General features: G+C 41.4%; 1 protein-coding gene across 3 annotated transcripts in view; it reads left to right on the top strand.

The window, feature by feature from the left end:
• The window catches only part of acss3 (acyl-CoA synthetase short chain family member 3), an 84,784-nt gene that overhangs the window by 29,076 nt on the left and 32,086 nt on the right, over positions 1 to 23,622 (top strand). For all 3 annotated transcript variants that reach the window (XM_072267496.1, XM_072267495.1, XM_072267494.1), the window contains exons 3-7: positions 8,445 to 8,633; positions 18,065 to 18,199; positions 20,806 to 20,946; positions 22,008 to 22,088; positions 22,175 to 22,270. In XM_072267496.1, the coding sequence (XP_072123597.1) occupies positions 8,445 to 8,633; positions 18,065 to 18,199; positions 20,806 to 20,946; positions 22,008 to 22,088; positions 22,175 to 22,270 (642 nt within the window). The remainder of the gene's footprint in view (positions 1 to 8,444; positions 8,634 to 18,064; positions 18,200 to 20,805; positions 20,947 to 22,007; positions 22,089 to 22,174; positions 22,271 to 23,622) is intronic.

Here is a 23,622-nt window from a genome sequence, read left to right as displayed (position 1 = left end):
AACTCTCCCTGCAATGCCGACCACAATCCAACTCTGAGTCATCTGAAAACTTCGAGCTCTGATCAGCTCTCCGACACCGAGTACTGAGCGCCATCTCTGTCCGAACGATTCGACCTCCTTCTCAGTCGCCAAAAGCAGGCGAGGCCGGGGATTTTGAGGCCTACCCTCCAAAAGATTCACGACTACACAGTAACGACAGCAGCGAACGGGTGTTTCAGAAATTTCTCCAGATGTTCCTCTGTGCTTTCACGTCCATTCTCCATCAAATCAGAATTGTCCACGACCCCTATTTAACAGATACGATATCATTTTCACCGGAGAGCTGCGCACGCGCAGGCGCGCCACCATCTTCTCCTCCTACCGGTTAACTTCACTTGCCCTATCACTGATCTGTTCCCACTACGTATGGACTCACTTCCTAAGAACCCTTCGTCTCTTGTTCTTAATATTTTTTGCTTTTTTATTTATTACTATTATTTATTTTCCTTGCTTTTTTGTATTTGCAGTTTGTTGTCTTTTGCACGTCAGTTGTTTGTTTGTCCTGTTTGGGTATGGTCTTTAATGGATTTTGTTTATCGTGCTTCCTGGATTTTATGAGTATGTCAGCAAGTAGATGAATCTCAGGGTTGTACACACTGACATATATGTACTCTGATAATAAATATACTTTGAACTTTGAAAGTTGATAGGTTTATGGATGGACATTCTAGTAAAGGAAATATGGCTACTAATAACGGATCTATTTAGTATGTGACCTTTGGAGATGTCTGATATTGATTGGTAGAATAAAAAACATTTTTCAAGATGGGGTGTCTCGTTGGGTTATTAAAAGACTGAATAAAGCCCCAGCCTACCCGACCTCTCTCCATGAACTTGGCCCCGTGAGTCTCAACAGCATTCTCATAGATTTCCTTTGTTCTCTACCCAGCTTTTTGCCGTTCATTAATTTATTATTGAGATACAGCACAGAATAGGCCTGACTTCCTGGCAAACCCTAATTTAACCATAGCCTAATCATGGGACAGTTTACAATGACCCATTAACCTACCAACAAGTACACTTTTGGAGGAAACCCACACAGTCATGGGGAGAACGTACAAACTCCTTACAGGCTGTGGTGGGAATTGAACCCAGGTCGTCAGTACTGTAAAACGTTGTGCTAACCGCTACGCTATCGTGCCGCCCCATCTTTCCAATAGCAAAGTGACCAAAACTGAACACAGTATAGATAGGCTCAGGATGCAGCAGAAGTAATTATCCTCGAAGTAGTTGGTAAATTATTCTGCAGGAAATGGTTTATCATTTTCACATTCTACACTGGAGGAAAGGTTGGTTTGGTGTGGTGTGTGTACTTTCTAACATGGGGATTCCGTAGAAAAACTGCTGATGCTGACTCCCAAGGTCTGACTGACCTTCAGCTGTTAGGATATTGTGTATTTTCCATCCTTATTGAACTCGAGGAATATCAAACACACATCGTTTCAAATTCCTTAATGCAAAAATAATTACCAAAAGGCTGGAAGTTTGCCTTTACTAAATGAAGTTCAGAGGAAATGAAGTCTTGGTCATGTTCAGAGAAGTAATTACATGCAGTAATTGCAGTAAAAGAAGGAAAAGACTTTTAATTATTCAACAAAATAATACCCACTTTTAGAGATACGTTAGTTTGCAAACAATGGAAAAAGAAATGAGCGTATTTGATGAAGTTGTGAAATTGTAATTTTACATTTCAAACCTGATTCAGCTTTCCTCCCAAGCACAGGGTCATGAATTGTGCTGGTGTGAGTTTAGATTTTCTAACTTTTCCCAGCTGTTGATGAAGCTTTCACACTGCCAGCAAGGGCTTAGAGAAGCTGCATTAAGAATAATTGGCAACAACTTCTCACTTGTTCCTTGCTTGTGCAATCTTTGGCATGCTACACCAGCCATTTTGACAAAAATCTGCTTTGAATCTCAGCTTCCAACATAAACAGCAGCAGCCATTTTGTAGCAATGCAGTTTGGAGGGAGAATGACTGTATGGCTTCAGTATTTGAGTAAAATCAGTAATCATATTTGATTTGGATATATTAATTTACCATCTGTACTTGCATTTGTGTACATCCCTAATATTCAAGGTGAAAGACAAAACATGTGCAACAAAGTGTGGGTTAATATTACTCTAAATTCATAGATCATTAACCTTTGGGAATGGGTTAGAGCAAAGTTGAATGGCTGGTTTGAGATCAGGAAAACAAAGTTCTGTGATTTTTTTTAAACTGTTGAATATCAATAATTTGCAGTTCTATATACCTGATTAATAGGCTGACTGCTTGTTGGATGAGACTGCTAATCTGTGACAGACATCCCACCTCTCCCGGGAGTTCCAGGAGTTTCCCACATATTAATAGTGGCTCCCTGATGCCTGCAAATTATATACAATATCACGGAAATCAATTTTTTTTTGAGAGCGAGCAAGAGAAAGCAAGAGAGAGAGCGAGAGCGAGCAAGAGAAAGCAAGAGAGAGAGCGAGAGCAAGCAAGCGAGAGCACGTGAGTGAGACAGCGAGAGAGAAAGCAAGCGAGAGCGCTTGAGAGCACGCGAGTGACCAGGAGAGAAAGAGAGAGAGAGAGAGAGCACGAGCGAAAGCGCACCATGGCAGAGTGTTCCAAAAAAAATATAAAACGTACGTCACCCCATGGTGACCCCATTGGTAATTATGGGTAAGATTGAAGGGAAGAAAGCAAGAGGAAGACAAAGACAAATGATGATGGAGACAGCAACCAGAGAACTGGAAATTAATACCAATAAATTGATCCACTTGACCCGAAACAGGAGTATGTTGGCCATGGCAGTCAAAGCTCAAACTGGGCACGGCACCTGATGATGATGAAAACACAAAATAATTGATTGCATAAGTATTCACCCCCTTTCATGTGACACACCAAATCATCACTGGTGCAGCCAATTGGTTTTAGAAGTCACATAATTAGTTAAATGGAAGTCTGTTTTTGGATATTTGAGTGCAGCCAAGGTGTCTGAATGAGGATGAACAAGGTGGATGAATTGAAAGTGCAGATGGTGGATGAATTGAAAGTGCAGATTGTTATTAATGATTATGATATAATTGGGATCACAGAGACACGGCTCCAGGGTGACCAAGGATGGGAGCTCAACGTTCAGGGATATTCAATATTCAGGAGGGATAGACATGAAGGAAGGGGAGGTGGGGTGGCGTTGCTGGTTAAAGAAGAGATTAACGCAATAGAAAGGAAGGACATAAGCCAGGAAGATGTGGAATCGATATGGATAGAGCTGCATAACACTAAGGGGCAGAAGACGCTGGTGGAAGTTGTGTACGGGCCACCTAACAGTAGTAGTGAGGTCGGAGATGGTATTAAACAGGAAATTAGAAATGTGTGCAATAAAGGAACAGCAGTTATAATGGGTGACTTCAATCTACATGTAGATTGGGTGAACCAAATTGGTAAAGGTGCTGAGGAAGAGGATTTCTTGGAATGTATGCGGGATGGTTTTTTGAACCAACATGTTGAGGAACCAACTAGAGAGCAGGCTATTCTAGACTGGGTTTTGAGCAATGAGGAAGGGTTAATTAGCAATCTTGTCATGAGAGGCCCCTTGGGTAAGAGTGACCATAATGTGGTGGAATTCTTCATTAAGATGGAGAGTGACATAGTTAATTCAGAAACAAAATTTCTGAACTTAAAGAGGGGTATCTTTGAAGGTATGAGACGTGAATTAGCTAAGACAGACTGGCAAATGACACTTAAAGGATTGACAGTGGATATGCAATGGCAAGCATTTAAAGGTTGCATGGATGAACTACAACAATTGTTCATCCCAGTTTGGCAAAAGAATAAATCAAGGAAGGTAGTGCACCCGTGGCTGACAAGAGAAATTAGGGATAGTATCAATTCCAAAGAAGAAGCATACAAATTAGCCAGAGAAAGTGGCTCACCTGAGGACTGGGAGAAATTCAGAGTTCAGCAGAGGAGGACAAAGGGCTTAATTAGGAAGGGGAAAAAAGATATGAGAGAAAACTGGCAGGGAACATAAAAACTGACTGTAAAAGCTTTTATAGATATGTAAAAAGGAAAAGACTGGTAAAGACAAATGTAGGTCCCCTACAGACAGAAACAGGTGAATTGATTATGGGGAGCAAGGACATGGCAGACCAATTGAATAATTACTTTGGTTCTGTCTTCACTAAGGAGGACATAAATAATCTTCCAGAAATAGTAGGGGACAGAGGGTCCAGTGAGATGGAGGAACTGAGCGAAATACATGTTAGTAGGGAAGTGGTGTTAGGTAAATTGAAGGGATTGAAGGCAGATAAATCCCCAGGGCCAGATGGTCTGCATCCTAGAGTGCTTAAGGAAGTAGCCCAAGAAATAGTGGATGCATTAGTGGTAATTTTTCAAAACTCGTTAGATTCTGGACTAGTTCCTGAGAATTGGAGGGTGGCTAATGTAACCCCACTTTTTAAAAAAGGAGGGAGAGAGAAACTGGGAATTATAGACCGGTTAGCCTAACGTCGGTGGTGGGGAAACTGCTGGAGTCAGTTATCAAAGATGTGATAACAGCACATTTGGAAAGCGGTGAAATCATCGGACAAAGTCAGCATGGATTTGTGAAAGGAAAATCATGTCTGACGAATCTCATAGAATTTTTTGAGGATGTAACTAGTAGAGTGGATAGGGGAGAAGCAGTGGATGTGGTATATTTGGATTTTCAAAAGGCTCTTGACAAGGTCCCACACAGGAGATTAGTGTGCAAACTTAAAGCACACGGTATTGGGGGTAAGGTATTGATGTGGATGGAGAATTGGTTAACAGACAGGAAGCAAAGAGTGGGAATAAACGGGACCTTTTCAGAATGGCAGGCGGTGACTAGTGGGGTACCGCAAGGCTCAGTGCTGGGACCCCAGTTGTTTACAATATATATTAATGACTTGGATGAGGGAATTAAATGCAGCATCTCCAAGTTTGCGGATGACACGAAGCTGGGTGGCAGTGTTAGCTGTGAGGAGGATGCTAAGAGGATGCAGAGTGACTTGGATAGGTTGGGTGAGTGGGCAAATTCATGGCAGATGCAATTTAATGTGGATAAATGTGAAGTTATCCACTTTGGTGGCAAAAATAGGAAAACAGTTTATTGTCTGAATGGTGGCCGATTAGGAAAAGGGGAGGTGCAACGAGACCTGGGTGTCATTATACACCAGTCATTGAAAGTGGGCATGCAGGTACAGCAGGCGGTGAAAAAGGCGAATGGTATGCTGGCATTTATAGCGAGAGGATTCGAGTACAGGAGCAGGGAGGTACTACTGCAGTTGTACAAGGCCTTGGTGAGACCACACCTGGAGTACTGTGTGCAGTTTTGGTCCCCAAATCTGAGGAAAGACATCCTTGCCATAGAGGGAGTACAAAGAAGGTTCACCAGATGTCCTGACGAAGGGTCTCGGCCTGAAACGTCGACTGCACTTCTTCCTACAGATGCTGCCTGGCCTGCTGCGTTCACCAGCAACTTTGATGTGTGTCACCAGATTGATTCCTGGGATGGCAGGACTTTCATATGAAGAAAGACTGGATGAACTGGGCTTGTACTCATTGGAATTTAGAAGATTGAGGGGGGATCTGATTGAAACGTATAAAATCCTAAAGGGATTGGACAGGCTAGATGCAGGAAGATTGTTCCTGATGTTGGGGAAGTCCAGAACAAGGGGTCACAGTTTGAGGATAAAGGGGAAGCCTTTTAGGACCGAGATTAGGAAAAACTTCTTCACACAGAGAGTGGTGAATCTGTGGAATTCTCTGCCACAGGAAACAGTTGAGGCCAGTTCATTGGCTATTTTTAAGAGGGAGTTAGATATGGCCCTTGTGGCTATGGGGATCAGGGGGTATGGAGGGAAGGCTGGGGCGGGGTTCTGAGTTGGATGATCAGCCATGATCATAATAAATGGCAGTGCAGGCTCGAAGGGCCGAATGGCCTACTCCTGCACCTATTTTCTATGTTTCTATGTGTGTCAGTTGATTGTCAGAATCCTGGCAAAAGTTACACCATGAAGACAAAAGAACAGTCCAAGCAACACTGCAAAAAGGTTATTGAAAGGTACAAGTCAGGAGGTAGATGAAAGAAAATTTCCAAGTTACTGAATATCTCTTGGAGTACTGTTAAGTCAATCATTAAGAAATGGAAAGAGTATGGCACAGCTGTAAACCCGCTTATAGCAGTCCGTCCTCAAAACCTGAGTGACTGTGCAAGAAGGGGACTAGTGAGGGAGGCCACCAAGAGACCTCTGATAACTCTGGAGGAGTTACAAGCTTCAGTGGCTGAGATGGGAGGGACTGCACATACAACAACTTTTGCCCAGGTGCTTCGCCAGTTGCAACTTTATAGGAGATAGGCAAAGAGAAAGCCACTGTTGGAAAAAAAACTCACATGAAATCTCAGCTAGAGTTTGCCAGAAGGTATGTGGAAGACTCTAAAATCCTTTGGAAGAAGGTTCTGTGGTCTGATGAAACCAAAATTGAGCTTTTTGGCCACCAGACTAAATATGATGTTTAGTCTAAGCCAAACACAGCACATCATCAACAACACACCATCTCCCCCTTGAAGCATGGTGGTACTGGTAGCTACATCACGCTGTGGAGATGCTTCACTGCAGCAGGCCCTGGAAGGCTGTGAAGGTAGAGGGTAAAATGAATACAGCAAAATACAGGGAAATCCTGGAGGAAAATCTGATGCAGTCTGCAAGACAACTGCGACTTGGGAGAAAATTTGTTTTCCAGCAAGACGATGGCCCCAAGAATAAATCAAAGCTACAAAGGAATGGCTTAAAAACAACAAAGTTAATGTCCTGGAGTAGCCAAGTCAGATTCCAGATCTCAGTCCAATTAAGAATTTGTGGCTGGACATGAAAGGGCTGTTTACTCACAATTCCCATGCAATCTGACAGAGCTTGAGCACTTTTGTAATGAAGAATGAGGAAAAATTGCAGTGTCCAGATGTGCAAAGCTGATAGAGACCAATCAACACAAGTCTCAAGGCTGTAATATCTGTCAAAGGTGCATCTACTAAATACTGACTTATTTAGTGAATACTTATACAATCAATTAATTTGCATTTTATATTTGTAATTAATTTAGATCACTTTGTAGAGATCTGTTATCACTTTGACACAAAAGAGCCCCTTTCTGTTAATCAGTGTCAAAAAAAAAACAGATTAAATCCACTGTGATTCAAAGTTGTAAACCAATAAAACATGAAGACTTCTGGGGGTGGGGGGGTGAATACTTTTTATAGGCACTGTAATTTGTGGACGTGGCACTTTTCACTTTCTTTAACATTGTGGCATTCTTATGGATAGAAAAAACTGGCTAGTTGCAGTTAAATGTAGGAGAGCTATTAAAATGTAAGATGGAGCCTTACACATTTTAGAATGAATGGAACAGCTTCAGTGAGTGGACTGTTGCCCTGGCACAACTTCATTAAATTAAGTGCAGGAGGAATCAAAGTCGGATTCTACCTGAATCATCTCTTCTGTTTTTTGGGATTAAAAGCCTCTCCTTGTCTTCACTTCCCAGTCCAATACTTTCTATTTTAAGGCTGCTACGGTTTGCAGAGTATTGCAATTCAAATGGGTTAATCGCACATTAACAGGCCAATTAGCCCATGTTATTAATGCTAGTATTTGCAGTCTGCATGAGCTTCTTTTGATTACTATCCACACCTTTATTCTAGCCGCATTTAGTTCAATCAATATATCTTCCTTTTCTTCCCCACTTAACTATATTTAACCAATTCACATGAGCTACTCGTAGCGCTGGTTGTTTAAAGTGTAAAAGCTTTCAAAAGTAGTTTAAAGTGATTCTGCAGATGTTGGAAACACAAAATGTTGGAAGAGCTCACTTGGTCAGGTAGCATCTCTGCAGAGGAATAAAATCTTAAACTGGAAATTAATTAAAAGATTGCCAAATTATGCAATTGCTCTGCTAGAATTACCAAGCAAGTAGTCTTGGGGCTGGACAATCTTTAGCTCAGTAGCAAATAATTGATGCTCTAACATTTTTGAAAAGCTTTGATGCACTGCGGGGTTCCCAACTAAGGGTCCATGGCATAAAAAAAGGCTGGGAAACCTTGCTCTAGAGCCTTTGTGATGTAACTCGGCTGTGGGTTTACATTATCCTGATTTCAAGTACTGTATAGATTGTACTTTACTCTTCAAAGGATTTAGGTTAAGATTGTCTAGTCTTGATATGTTTGAACTTGTTTGTTACCAGATGAATTGGCATGTTCCTTGACATACTTATTTGTTAGATGGCAATTTGCTTGAATTTCCATTGTTTGAAGTTTTTAAAAATATTATTTCTGCAGCAATTTATATTTTATTTCATTCTGGCAGTAATTGTTGGTTGTTAACATTTCATTTATTTTGGAACCATGTAGGTTTCCAGGTTGGCTGGTGTGCTGGTCAAGCATGGAGTAAAGAAGGGTGATCGAGTTGTCATTTATATGCCGATGATTCCCCAGGCAATGTACACCATGTTGGCTTGTGCAAGAATTGGAGCCACACACAGTTTGATATTTGGCGGCTTTGCATCGAAAGAGCTTTCTGTTCGTGTGGACCATGCCAAGGTATGTTTTGATGTGGTTTGTCAGATGAGAGTAATATTGAAAAAGCAAGGCAGTACAAAATGTGTTACAATAATAAGAACTATCATTTGGAACTGAAATCTGATAAAATGAACCTCCAATATCACCAAAATACTTCACAGGCAAGTTATTTTTTTAATTGAGTCACTTCAGTAGAAATAATTCAAAGAAATTGCAAAGGAAGTTAGCAGAGGCAGTCAGAGGTAAGGAGGAAGATCCAGAGTTTTCAATCTTGTTAGCTGATGGTCCAACTGAAAATGGTGGAATGATTAAATGTGGGATTAAAGCACTGGAGTGTGCAAATGTCCCTGAGGGTTAAACAGGACTGAAAGACACTATAGAGACGCAAAGAGCAAAATCATGGACAAGCCTGAGAATTTACTTATTTATTTATTAAAATACAGTGCAGAATAGGCCCTTCTGGCACTTTCAGCCGTGCCGTCCATCTACTCCTGATTTAACCTAAGCCTAATCACTGTACACTTTACAATGACCAATTAACCTACCATCCGGTACATCTTTGGACTGTGGGAGGAATCTGGAGCACCTGGAGCAAACCTGCATATTTCACAAGGAGGACATACTATACAGATTTCTTAGAGATGACTATAAAACATAGGAGCAGAATTCGGCCATTTGGCCCATTGAATCTGCTCTGTCATTTCATCATGGCTGATTTATTCTCTCTCTCAACCCCATTTTCCCACCTTTCGCCCATAACCTTTGATGCCCTGACTAATCAAGAACCTATCAGCCTCTGTTTTGAATATACAGTCGGCCCTCCGTATCCGTGGTTCCCCATCCGCAGGTTCAACCAACCGTGGATCGGGATCAAAAAAAAAAACCTGGAAGTTCTCTCTCTTGCACTCGTTGTTTGAGCATTGTTCGCCTCGCGTCTCGTTCGTTCACTATTTGTGTTGTGAGCGAGAGGAAGGAGTTTAAGGCTAGTAAGGGATGGCTGGCTGGCTATGTAAAGCGCTACAGCCTCAAGAACTTAACGATCATGGGAGAATCATCATCGGCTGATGCCGAGGCAGCATCAGCGTTCCCAGAAGAGCTACGATGGTTGCGTCTGTATTGAAAATGTTCAGACTTTTTTTTCTTGTCATTATTCCCTAAACAATACAGTATAACTACTTACATAGCATTTACATTGTATTAGGCATTATAAGTAATCTAGAGATGATTTAAAGTATACGGGAGGATGTGCATAGGTTATATGCAAATACTACACCATTTTATATACGGGACTTGAGCATCTGTGGAATTTGGTATCTGCGAGGGGTCCCGGAACCAATCCCCCGCAGGTAAGGAGGGCCGACTGTACTCAATAAGCTGGACTCCATAGCCATCTATGGCAAAGAATTCCACAGATTCATACCCTCTGGCTAAGTAAGTTCTTCTTTATCTCTGTTCTAAATGGATATCCCTCTATAGGAGGCTGAAGTCTCTGGTCCTAGACTCATCCATTATAGGAAACACATCCTATAATTGAACTCCGAAGTCCAGCACACTGAACTGTGATAGTATCATGCTACCCACTATGCTATCATGGCATTTCAAATGGTTAGAACTCAAGGTATTGCTTAACTAGTTGTCAGTGTCAGTCAACAGCCGTTGAGTTGATGGTGAAGAGTACTTCGTGTAAATTAGATGGGTGAATGGAAATCAGGTTGCAGTTTTGAATCCATCTCAAATTTATGATTGGTAAATAAAGGTGGCAGAGCAAACATACATGTAATCAAGTCTAGAGAAAGTGCAGTCATACAAACAGGCTTTAGCGGCACCTGATTTGATGATTGTCAAAATTGGGTGATATAGTTCAGGTGGAAAATATTAATAATCACGTGACTATGTGGGTTGAAGTCGGAAAGGATGGTGATATGTGTTGTGTATTTAATATTGCAGTAATATTTGAGTTGTTTTGTAAATATTTTGTTTGATTAAGCATTCTTTGTTGTTTACATTATTCATTATAAAAGTACGTGAACGGCATACGTCATCATGCCACCACATCATAAGTGGCGCGACTCGCTAAAGTAAAAACGAAACTAAGACACACATCTCCTAGCTCCATGTTTTTCTTTCAATTAGTTTTATGCTTTGGTGTTACAAACCATAACAGTGGTGATGAGTAAGTTTTAAATTGAACCCAAGATGACCACCTACCTGTTGAAGCGCAGTGAGACGTTAGAGATTTTTTTAAAAGTGCAGCGTGCTTTCTTCATGAGGAGAGGATGTTTGAGTTTAAAAAAAAAGGCAGAAAACGGATGAATTCACGGATTCATAAACAGTGAATACTAACTGATAAAAATAATAAAAAATAGCAGAAATGGAATGATAGATGTGTTTGATGGCAAAAAAAGATAACTGGATATTGTATACTGAGTTTATTGACTGGTATTTTAAAGCAAATTAAACAGCCAGTGAAAAGCCAATTTTGCTGAGTGCATGGGGTGGAAAAGCATATAGTTTGCTTAGAAGTTCAGTAGCTTGAACCAAGATAGCTGATATCGTGAAAGTTTCAGTCATACTTGAAAATTACTGGAATAAGGCACATTACATCTGCAATATACCACCCAGCTACAAACGGCTTGGTGGAAAGATTTGTCCAGAATGCACTGCAAACAATGTCAGCAGAACATACTACACTGACACTGAATCAGAATCTGACCAATTTCCTCCTTGCCTGTCAGAATGTATATCTCACCAGTAATTCTGTTCCTGAGTCATCTCTTGTGCTCACGCTTGGATCTCCTCAGGCCCAATCTCAGAAGGAGTATGCAGGACTAACAGCTGAGACAAAATGAAGGTTCTTCAAGCAAGGAGGTTGAATGTTTCACTCTGGACGAGCAGTCCCAGTGAGGGACTACAGCGGTGATCAAAATTTGGTACTTGGACAGAACTGGATCACACATCCACACAGTACAGATTGCATCTGATGTCATCTGGAGGTGACACTGCTCAGTTGAGGAGGGCAGAGTCAATTGTTCGAGAAGAAAAGTGTCCCGAGCTGTCAGAACCACTTCCTGCAGTCCCAGAGTCAACTCCTACAACCACCACGGAGGAGGTCCCAGACTCTGAGATTGTTTCACAGCAGAGTGACCTCCCTCATTAGGAAAAATGTTATGCCACAAGATTAAGCAATCCTCCACGGTGATTAAATCTTTAGGCCTAAATAGGATAACTGAAATTTTACTAATCGTTGCATGCCTATATAGTAGTTGTATTATACACTATAATAAGGCATCTGTTAGTCTTGTGAGACCATGGATCTGCGCCTGGAAAGTCTTCACTCTCCAAGGTGCAGGCCTGGGCGAGGTTGTATGGAAGACCGGCAGGTGCCCATGCTGCGAGTCTCCCCTCTCCACGACACCGATGTTGTCCAAGGGAAGGGCACTAGGACCCATCCAGCTTGGCGCCAGTGTCGTCGCAGAGCAATGTGTGATTAAGTGCCTTGCTCAAGGACACAACACGCTGCCTCAGCTGGGGCTCGAACTCACGACCTTCAGGTTGCTAGTCGAATGCCTTAACCAGTTGGCTACGTGCCCACTATAGGAGAGTTGTATATAGTTGAGATGCATTCTATATTGATTTGGAGTTTGTTGCTAAGCTGTGAGGAGTGTTATGTATTTAATATTCCGTAATATTTGAGTAATTTTGTAGATATATTGTTTGATTAAGCATTCTTTGTTGTTTACATGATTCACTACGGGTTATACAGTATATAAAAGTACGTAAACGGAATACATCATCACGCCATCATGTCATAAGTGCGCGCTTTGCTAAAGTAAAATTAAACTAAGACACGCATCTCCTGGCCCTGTGTTTTTCTTTCAATTAGTCTTGTGTTTTGGTGTTATAAAACATGACAATATGCTTTTCAAATACCCAGAGGCTTTGACTGAAATGCTAGTCTGTTTCCTTTCCAACCAGCTGTGTATATTGATTATCTTATATTATTTTTTAATTTCCATACTTCTGTGGGTTGAGAACTGTAATGGAACAAATCCAGACGGAGTTCTGAGAAAGCTTGTCAGAAATTTTGGAAGTTGCAGTACATTAAAGGAAAGGCTTGTAGGAGGCTGCATGGTGATTTGGCAGAGTAGAAAGTTCTGGAATTTTGTTTTGAGGCAGAGTGCTGACATGAAGAAGAGTGAGTGGTGTGTGTGTGTGTGTGTGTGTAGGGAGAGAATTGTTAACAGAATAGTGTGAGAGCTGAGGAAAGTTAGGTGGTCAGCTGATCATTGAGAATACGGCTGAGGGAGTTGGCGAAAGTGGACGAAAGGACTTGTGGGGTGGTACAAGGCGGCCAGGAAGCGAAGCTAGAGAACAATCCAGATAAAATTTTAGATCTTTGGCAGACTGGGATAGCAGATGTGAGAGAAAGCAGCAGAGGAGGTGGTTTCAGTCATGGGGATTAAGAAGCCCAGAAGATCCTGGATTGGGAGTTGATGATGGACATAAGTTCAGTGAATGATCAGCTAAATTCTTTCCTGATTGTTGGAAAAAGCCTAGGTTCTACACATCGGTGGTGTCATGTTGGCTTCTCAGTTGGAATCATTCTGCATAGAAACAGACTCCTTGGCCCAAGTTGAGAGTGACCATCAAACACTATTCCTACCTTAATCCCTTTGTTCCGTCCATGTTCCCATCAATTCCTCCACCCACTCGTACACAAAAGCAAAGTCATAACAGCCAACGAACTTAGCACCTCACGTGGGAGGAAACCGGAGAAGACGATGTGCTCAGGTGAAGAATATACCAAGTCTGCACTGGAGGTTGGGACTGGGGGACGTCGGCTCCACTGGCTGCATCACTCTGCTGCCCACAGATCATTACTGATTGTTTCCCACAGGAACTTGATTACATAGAACATAGAGCAGTACAGCATAGATCAGCCCAGGATAATTTTTCACCATTGTAATGCTAAGGAATCCCAATGAGGTTTGGACTTCTGCATGCTAAAGCAGATTTAATTCAGCTTAAAAGCCTCCTTGCCACTGGTTCCATTCAGGACCATGAGTACAAGCCAGGAGAGTTGGTTGCATGCTCTTCAGTCCTGAACACAAGGTCCACTTCTTATTCATTGACTCCATCCCCCTCTCAGTATTTAAAGCATTTGCAACGTTGGTGACATATTTGCCAATTGAGATGGCTTGTACATTTTCTCCACACTCATTTCTGACCTTGCTGAATCCATCTGCTGCTAATTCTTTCCAGATTTACGACTAGACTGAATAGTTGCATTAGTTCTGTCATACCTACACCAATTGGGTTTAATTAAAGCTCTGTTGTCCCTTTTACTCATTGCTGCCCTACATTGGCATGTTTTGAAAAAGGACTTAATTTAACTAATTTAATTATTACACTGAGTTTCATAGATCAATTTATTTGCTTGTTTTAAAACTAAACTACTGGAGACAGTCTTTTTTTTCCTAACATTCTCATTAGTTTTAACTCTGTCATTTTGCCATGTTGTCTCATTTTCCAAACATTCAAACTGATGTTTTTTTCTCTTGTGAGGCAGCATGCTGAATCTGATTAACCTTTATGTTTGACTCATCGCCTTTTTCCATGGCATGGAGCTCAAAGCAGCAGGAAGAGATCTAACTACAATTTACATACATTCGCCCACACATCTCCGTCTACATTTCATGAAACCTTTCAGGTTTCTGTCCTATCTAATTAAGGATTTACGAATTTGAAAAAAAAATGTTATTTTAATGGCATCTGTTTTTATTCCAATACTCTCATTAAATCTGAGGATAAATAGGAGTTATTTTTGGTATGTATAGGAACACCAATGCCCTTGGAATGGAAAAATCTATAAAAGGTAGTGGATACAGCCCAGTCCATCACGGGTAAAGTCCTCCCCACCACTGAGCCCATCTACAAGGAGCGCCTTCACAGGAAAGCAGCGTCCATCATTGAGGACTCCTACCATCCAGGCCATGCCCCCTTCTCACTGCTGCCATTAGGAAGGAGATCCAGGAACCTCAAGTTCTGCACCACCAGGTTCAGGAACAATTATTATCCCTTAGCTGTCAGGCTCTTCAAGCAGAGGAGATAACTGCACTCACCTCAGCTCTGAACTGCTTCAACAACCTATGGAGTCATCTTTAAGGACTCTACAACTTACCTTCTCAGTATCTATTGCTTATTCATTATTATTATTTTCTTTTTGTTCACTTTTGCACATTGGTTATCTGTCTGTCTTTGTGTGTTCTTCCATTCATTCTATTGTGTTTCTGTTTACTTTGAATGCCCTCAAGAAGATGAATTTCAGGGTAATATATGGTGACATACATGTATTTTGATAATAAATTTACTTGGAATTATTTATTCCCCTCTAGGGATGCTATCTGACTTGCTGAGTTCTTCCAGCATTTTGTGTGTGTTGCTAGGAGTTATTTTACTTTTACCCTTCTCCTGACGGTTTACTCTCCTCACCTCTTGGTGATCTTTGCTTACATGTACAGTCGGCCCTCCTTATCCGTGAGTTCCGCATGAGCGAATTCAACCGACTGCGAATTGAGAAAACCTGGAAGTGCTTTTCCAGCTCTTGTTGTTCGAACATGTACAGACTTTTTTTTTCTTGTCATTATTCCCTAAACAATGCAGTATTACAACTATTTTACATAGCATTTACATTGTATTAGGTTTAGATTATGAAGACACGCAGTGCTCTTTTATTGTTATTTAGTAATGCATGCATTAAGAAATGATACAATATTTCCTCCGGTGTGATATCACAAAACACAGGACAGACCAAGACTGAAAAAAACTAACAAAACCACAGAATTATAACATATAGTTACAACAGTGCAACAATGCCATAACTTGATGAAGAAGTCCATGAGCACAGTAAAAGTTCAAAGTCTCTCAAATGTCCCACATCTCACGCAGACGGGAGAAGGAACAAAAACTCTCCCTGCCATGCCGACCACAATCCCACTGAATCGTCCGAAAACTTCGAGCTCTGATCAGCTCTCCGACACCGAGTACTGAGCGCCATCACTATCCGATCGATTCGACCTCCTTCTCAGTCGCCAACAGCAGGCAAAGCTGGGGATTTTGAGGCCTACCTATTAGGTATTACAGACATCCCACCTCTCCTGGAATTTTTTTGAGAGCGAGCGAGAGAAAGCAAGAGAGCACGAGAGAGAGCGCGCGAGAGCAAGTGAGAGAGAGAGCGAGCGCGCGCCATGGCAGTGTTCCAAAAAAAAGCTATAAAATGTATGTCACCCCAGACTACACTAAAGTGTATCCCTGCCTAATAGGGGTCAAAATAATGACAGTGTTGCTCACTGCACTGTTTGCAACAGTGACTTTTCTATTGCCCATGGTGGGTTAAGACTGTAAAAGACATGTTGAGGTGAGTTTAACAGGTGTCATTCGTTCATTAGCGTAGCTAACGTTTTAAACTAGCTGGCCAGCTGCTAAGGAGCTACTCTATTGCAGACATCCCACCTCTCCCGGAAGTCTCCCGCAAATTGATGGTGCTACCTCCCTGAAATGAGTTTTTGCAGGGTAGGATGTCTGGTAGTATAAGTAATCTAGAGATGAATTCTGCAAGAAAATGAATCTCAGGGTAGTATATAGTGACATAAACATACTTTGATAATATTTACTTTGAACTTTGAGAGAATTCACATGGCTCTATTTTGGAGACAGACACCCTGTGAACTGGTGTTAATAACACTTAAGAAAATCAGATAATCCATTAATATGGAAGCCATTTTAAGTAGTTTGCCATTAACTTCAGTAGTGGTTCTTGAATATATCATTTTTAAAATATTTAAAAATTAGATTTTAATTGCTTATCATTTTGCTTGGGTATACCCTAAGTAAAATCATTTTGAAATTTCTAAGTCGCTATCTGGTTTTCAGATTTATTAAGAGAAAGGAATGAACTAAATGATGACATCCTGCAATGTAACTCAGTGCTTATGGTGCTGAGAGTTTTATTGCTGCCCCTCTGGAAAAATTAAAAAATGGGATAATTTATGAAAATAATTAAATGCAAGAAATCCTGTTTTATATAGAACAAAATTAGCTGAGTAAATCTCTTGAGTGACTACAAAGTAATTTATTGCAGTGATTTGGTACACTTGCAGGAAGATAGCAAGACATCCTGCATAACTTTTCATTTCCTTCGATATTTAGTTTCAATTGACTTATTTCTGACTATATAACCTTGAGGAACTGTTTCATGCAGTGACAATACATTGCATATAACACATTTGTACTTTCTTTAAATAGTATTTACATAGTGTATGCATTCCTGCACAGCATCTACATTAATTTTTCTTAGCTGTCAGAAAATGTAGGGTCAGGTACAGGTCGAATCGAGACGGTGGGTCCAGACCCCAGAGCATACTGAGGTGACTGAACCCGATGTTTGGATGTTGACTTAGGTGTTGGGCCAGACGGAAAAGGTCAGGGTGTCATAGCCTGAGGTGAGGGATGGGTCGGTGCAGCTCACTACCCGACAATGTTTACTCGGCTCTGCGCTGAACTACGGGTCTCCGGCTCTCTTTGTGGGCTTCAGTTCAGTATGCTATTGGCTTGTTGTTATTGTTTGCCTGATTTGTGTTTTTTTCTCTTTCTGCACATTGGATGTTCGACAGTCTTTTTTTATGGGTTCTTTTGGGTTTCTTTGTTTTGTGGCTGCCTGATCCCAGGATCAGAATCAGAACCAGGTTTAATATCACTGGGATGTGTTGCGAAATTTGTTGTTATGCGGCAGCAATACACGATAATAGAGAAAAACTGTGATTTACAGCAAGTATATAAAATAGTCAAATTAACTAAGTAGTGCAAAAAGTAAGTAGTGAGGTAGTGTTCATGGGTTCAATGTCCATTCAGAAACTGCATGGCAGTGGAAAAGAGGCTGTTTCTGGATCATTGAGTGTGTGCCTCCAGTCTGCTGAACATCCTTCCTAATGGTAGAAATGAGAACAAGGCATCACCTGGGTGATGGGGTCCTCAGTGATTGATGCCATCTTTTTGAGGCATTGCTCCTTGAAGATGTCTAGGATACTGCAGAGGCTAGTGCCCACGATAGAGATGATGAAGTTTACAAATCTTTGCAGCTTTTTTCGATCCAGTGTGGTAGCCAGCACCCCCATACCAGACAGTGATGTAAAATTCCCTCCTTTAACTTTTTCATTCATTCACCACTTCTTCCATTTAAGAAGCTTCTATCCATCAGACCAAATAGCAGCCTCCTTCCATGGTTTTTGTGGTTTTTGTTTAGCTTTGTTTAATAATGCTTCTGTGAAGCATACTAGATATTACACAGTGCTAAAAGGGAAGGATAAATACACATTGATGTCATTCATAGTTAAAGTTTTTATACAAAATACTCTCCCCATTAAATGAATCACATCTGTTCCCCTACACTGTAGCCCAAACTGATTGTCACAGCATCATTTGGAATTGAGCCATCAAGAAGAATAGCGTACATACCACTGCTGGAAAAAGCTTTGGAAATTGCTGAACACAAGCCAGAAAAAGTCATGATTTACAATCGACATAACATGGTGAGTGTTAAATTCAATCTGTTGTCATTTTCATATAAAACTTGCACCTGTGACATCTGCTTTAACAATTTTGTGAAATCTTTCATTATTTCTTTACTTAACAGTCATGCACCTTTGTCATATTTCTCATGTAGAATGATTTCCTTTTTTGCTTATTATGCCATAGGAGACCGTTCAGCCCATTGCCAGCATCCTATAGAGCTATCCTGTCGATCCTCTCATTTCCCTGAAGGGTATCCTCTCTCACATGATGTTTGATTGTTTTTGCAACTTTACCTCCACTATAATGTTATCTGTCTACTGCAACTAATCACCATCTTTGGGATGTGCGAGGAAATTGGAGCAGCTGGCAAAAATCTCTGTGGTTGTGGGGGAGAGGGCAAACTTCAGCATGCAAGGGCAGGATGAAGCTTAGTTTCCTCTTGCTGGGAAGCAGCTGCACTCACTGCTGTGCTGCCTCACAAATGTAAGTGGTTGCTCTCAGTAACTGGTCACTGAAAAGAAAATGGGAACGGGACTGTGAAATACCTTGCTCCAAATCCAGAAGTGATATCTGTGCTTCTTCTATACCCCTAGATTAGGTCAGCTGAGATCAGCTAATTGCCAGTCAGCAAGAATCAACCCTTTCCTCATTCCCTGTCACGCCCTGTTGACCTTGAATGCACACGAGGTCATTACCCGCGTGTCATCCATGTCAATGTGGGAAGGAGATCAACTCCTCGAGCTTGCAAATGATGGTGGGCTGAAAAGTATGTTTGACATAACATCTCTGCCGGCATTCTGGATCAAAGTCAAGGCTAAATATCCTGAGATAGCCACGAAAGCACTGAAAACGTTGCTTCCATTTCCAACATATCTCTGCAATGAATGCAACGAAAACTAAATCGCGGAATAGACTGGACATAAGGAACCCCCTTCGAGTATCGCTGTCTTCCATCACCCCTCGATGGGACCGTCTTGTTGCAGGGAAACAAGCCCGGGGCTCCACTGATTCAGCGATATTGGTGTGTTGCAATGATTTTATATGTTCATACGGGGAAAATATGTGCTGTGTGTTTAATATCTAAACGTTACTTAAAATGTTATGATGCTAGTGACTTATATAACCATATAACAATTGCAGTATGGAAACAGGCCATCTCTGCCCTTCTAGTCCGTGCCGAACGCTACTCTCACCTAGTCCCACCAACCTGCACTCAGCCCACAACCCTCCATTCCTTTCCTGCCCATACACCTATCCAATTTTTCTTTAAATGATAATATCGAACCTGCCTCTACCACTTCTACTGGAAGTTCGTTCAACACTTACTTCAAGCTCCCCTGATAATTGACTTATCACTATATTCATGCGAGGAAAATATGCGCTGTGTGTTTAATATTAAATTCGTTAGATAAACACTTTTAGAAACGAAATTGAGTGTATTAGCCACTTATCACCTGTATTCCAGTCGTGATTAACACCCCCCCCCCGAACAGAATCGCCAAAAACGACTTGTAGAAAAAAATCGGCACATACACGCATGCGCACTGGTGCCCGTGCAAGGCTTCATGGTCATTGTAGTCTTTCTTGGGGTAAACACAACGTATTTGTCTGCTACTCTTGTCCGTTGGCAACCCTACCCCCCCACCCCCCACCCCCGGGTCGGCCGGTCCGCAAGAATATTGTCAATATTAAACCGGTCCACGTTGCACAAAAGGTTGGGGACCCCTGCCTTAAAACACTTATCTTTGATTGAATCCTGTTATGAAGCAGCCATGCAGTTATCATTGAGATCGTACTGCATAATGCAGAGGCCTTGCCGTCTTTACTGCACGAGATTCTATAGACGCTGGAAATCCAGAGTAACACACACCCAAGATGCCAGAGGACTTCTGCAGGTCAGGCAGCATCTATAAAGAAGAATGAACAGTTGATGTTTCATGTCGAGACCCTTCATCAGGCCATCTTTATTGCTCCCATTTCCTGCACTCCTGTAAAGAATGTGGTTTTGGTGTTGGTTTATTGTTGTCACATCTACTTCGATCCAGTGAAAAGCTTTTGCTCGTGTGTCAGCCCGGCAGATCCCACGTACATTGAGGTAGTAGAAAGAAAGCCAGAATGCAGAATAGAGTGTTGCAGATACAGGAAAGTGCAGTATAGGGAAACAAATAAATTGCAAGGACCATGCTAATGTCGGTTCTCACACCTCCACCGGTCTCCTGTGTCATAATAAGCAAGAAATCATTCTGTAAGTGTCAAAGTAAATTCATTGCGCAGCCATAGTGTTTGTGGGAATGTATTCAAATGCACAAATTATTTTTTATTCATTATATGAAATGGTTTCATGATGTATAATGGTGTAAAAATGTAAAGTCAATGCCTTTATCTTCAAAAAAAAATGGAAGGTTCTGTGTCATTGGTATGGTACTAAATTGATAATTCCCATTGACTTATTATTTTATTGCAGTTTAAACAGGTCACCATCAATCAGATGGTGATTGTGGAATTAGTTATATAGCAATTATCTATTAATAAGCGCTAATGAAACTGAAGATTATAAGTTTAATGGACTGTGTAGTACAATTATGTACTGTTCTTCTAATTATATATTTAAATTATGTCATAGGAGAGAGTTCATTTGACCTCTGGTTGTGAGCTGGACTGGGATGAAGAGGTTTCCGCTGCCCAGTGCCATGACTGTGTCCCAGTATCTTCAGACCATCCCTTGTACATTCTTTACACATCAGGAACAACAGGAACGCCAAAGGTATAAATTTCAATTCCCCTGACGTGGCTTGGATTTTCCTAATGCGTAAAACATTTTAAAATTATAGGACAGCGTGTGTGTTTATTTAAAGATATGCAACAAATGCTGAGTTTGTGGAAATATAATTTAAAATTATCAGGAGAATGATAACTGTATTAACCAGAGAGTGAACACTATCAATATTACGGAAGAATACTTTGCATTTTTTCTCATTTTATCTAGGTACGTGTATACAAATGGTGTTCATTCTTCTTCATGGTTGGCTAGTACTGACATCCTCTGCGAGTCGACTGAAAAATGCCTGATAGCAAATCAGATGATTATTCTTCTCAGTGTAATTGAAAGACAGCAGGCTGTTCAAACTGGAGAGCAAGTAACTGAACCAGTCCTGCCCTTAGCTAAATAACCTTTTCTATCATGCACAGTCACACTGTTCCAGCCTCATTCAGTCACAGAAACACTGGTTCCTTTTCACTTCTATAATCTAGGGACGCAAAGAGAACGTGTAATGTGCTAGTGCCTTCTCACAAGAGATGGAGTATACACAACAAATGAGATTGATTGTTAAACTATTTTTGTGCCAAGATGAGGCCTCCCTCATGGTGGAGGATCAACACTTTATATTCCATCTCTGTGGCCTCCAACCTGACAGCAAGAATATCGATTTCTCCTTCCAGTAAACAAATTCCCCTGACCCCTTCGTTTATTCCCCACTCTGACATTTTACTTCTCACCTACCTATTACTTCCCCCGTGTTCCCTCCTTCTTCCCTTTCTCCTATGCTCTACTTGCCTCTCCTACCAGATTCCTTCTTCTCCAGCCCATGACATTTCCCACTCACCCAGCTTCACCTTCCAGCTAGCTTCTTTCCCCCTCCCCCCGCTTTTATTCTGGCATCTTCCCCCTTCCTTCTCAGTCCTGAAGAAGGGTCTCAGCCTGAAACGTTGACTATCTGTTCATTTCCACAAATATTGTATGACCTGCGGAGTTTCTCCAGCATTTTGTGCGTGTGTTGCTTAGGATTTCTAGCATCTACAGACTTTCTTGTGTCTATTTTTCAGGGAGTTGTTCGTGCATCTGGGGGATACACCGTAATGCTTAAATGGACCATGTCGAAAGTGTACGGTCTCAAACCTGGTGAGGTAAAGTTTACTTCTCTTACTTCTGCAAAATTTTCCACTGGAACCACATTATATAACATAAAGACTTCTTGTTTTGTATTTTCCAGGTTTGGTGGACTGCTTCTGACCTGGGTTGGGTAGTAGGACATTCTTATATTTGCTATGCGCCTCTTCTTCATGGGAATACATCCATCTTGTATGAGGTTGGTGGAAGGAGAGTATTATTCTATCTATGTTTTTGCAGAAGAGGTTGCAAGGAGGAGCATTATAGACCTTGAATGATGAGTGCATCAGGTCTCTAACTGTGCCATTGTAATTGATCAGGATTTAAGGGAGGAAGGAGTATTAGAAATTTTTTGAAAACATGTTTATCCAGTGAATCAAAGTAATTAGTGTTCTGCAATCTGTAGATATCGGAAATCTGAAATAAATTTGGGGACCACTTCATCAAGCTCCTCTGTTCCATCTGGCAAAAGCGGAACTTCCTGGTGGCTAAACATTTTAATTCTGATTCCCATTCCCATTCCGAGATGCCAGTCCACAGCCTCCTCTTGTGTCACAGTGAGGCCACCCTCAGGGTGGCGGAGCAACACCTTATATTCTGTCTGGGTAGCCTCCAACGTGACGGCATGAATATTAACTTCTCCTGGTAAAAAATAATTCTCTCCCCTCCCCTCTTCTTCTGTTCCCCACTCCTGGCCTCTTACCTCCTTTCACCTGCCTATCACCTCCCCCGGCTCCCCTCCTCCTTCCCTTTCTCCTATGGTCCACTCTCCTCTCCTATCAAATTCCTTCTTCTCCAGCCCTTTATCTTTCTGACCCACCTGGCTTCACCTATCACCTTCTAGCTAGCCTCCTCCCCTCTTTTTCAGCCCAGTCCAGTCCTTTTATTTTCTGGTGTCTTTCCCCCTTCCTTTTCAATCCTAAAGGCATGAAATGTTGACTGTTTATTAATTTCTCTCGATGCTGCCTGACCTGCTGAGTTCCTCCAGCATTTTATGTGTGTTGCTTTGGATTCCCAGCATTTGCAGACTTCCTTGTGTTTCAAATTGTAGAGATTCTGAGCAAATTTTCTGATGAAAGGTTCTACCTGACATGCTGTGTTTCTGTTTTTCTTAACGTATTACCATTCAGTGTAGGATTTAGAGTAGCTGCTGGTGGTCACTCTGTAGGCAATCTCCCAACGGATAAAATTCTCATGAGCTCAACAAGGTAGATTCTGAGTTGATGTGTTGGTATGGATTAGATGGGCCAAAGGGCCTCTTTCTGTACTCCAGTGCTCTATGACTCTCTGAATATATATGCAGGGGACATATTTTCAAAAGGTCAGTCATTTAGAACAGAGAGAAATAAATTCTTTAAGGCTTCTGAACCCTTGAGTTCACCATGCAGAAAGCTCTGTTAACAGAGTGTACTGAAGTTAGAAATTACTGGACTTTCAGATAGTAAGGGAAATATAGTTAATGTAGAAAAGTGGTACTGAAATAAAAGCTCAGCCATGGTCTTATTGAATGATGGAGCAGATCAAAGAGCCTCCTGGTTTTGTTTAAGCTCT

The sequence above is a fragment of the Mobula birostris genome, chromosome 9, assembly GCF_030028105.1.
Source record: "Mobula birostris isolate sMobBir1 chromosome 9, sMobBir1.hap1, whole genome shotgun sequence".
Classification (NCBI taxonomy): domain Eukaryota; kingdom Metazoa; phylum Chordata; class Chondrichthyes; order Myliobatiformes; family Myliobatidae; genus Mobula; species Mobula birostris.
Note: the sequence above shows the minus strand (reverse complement) of the source record. Positions and strands in the feature narration are given on the sequence as shown.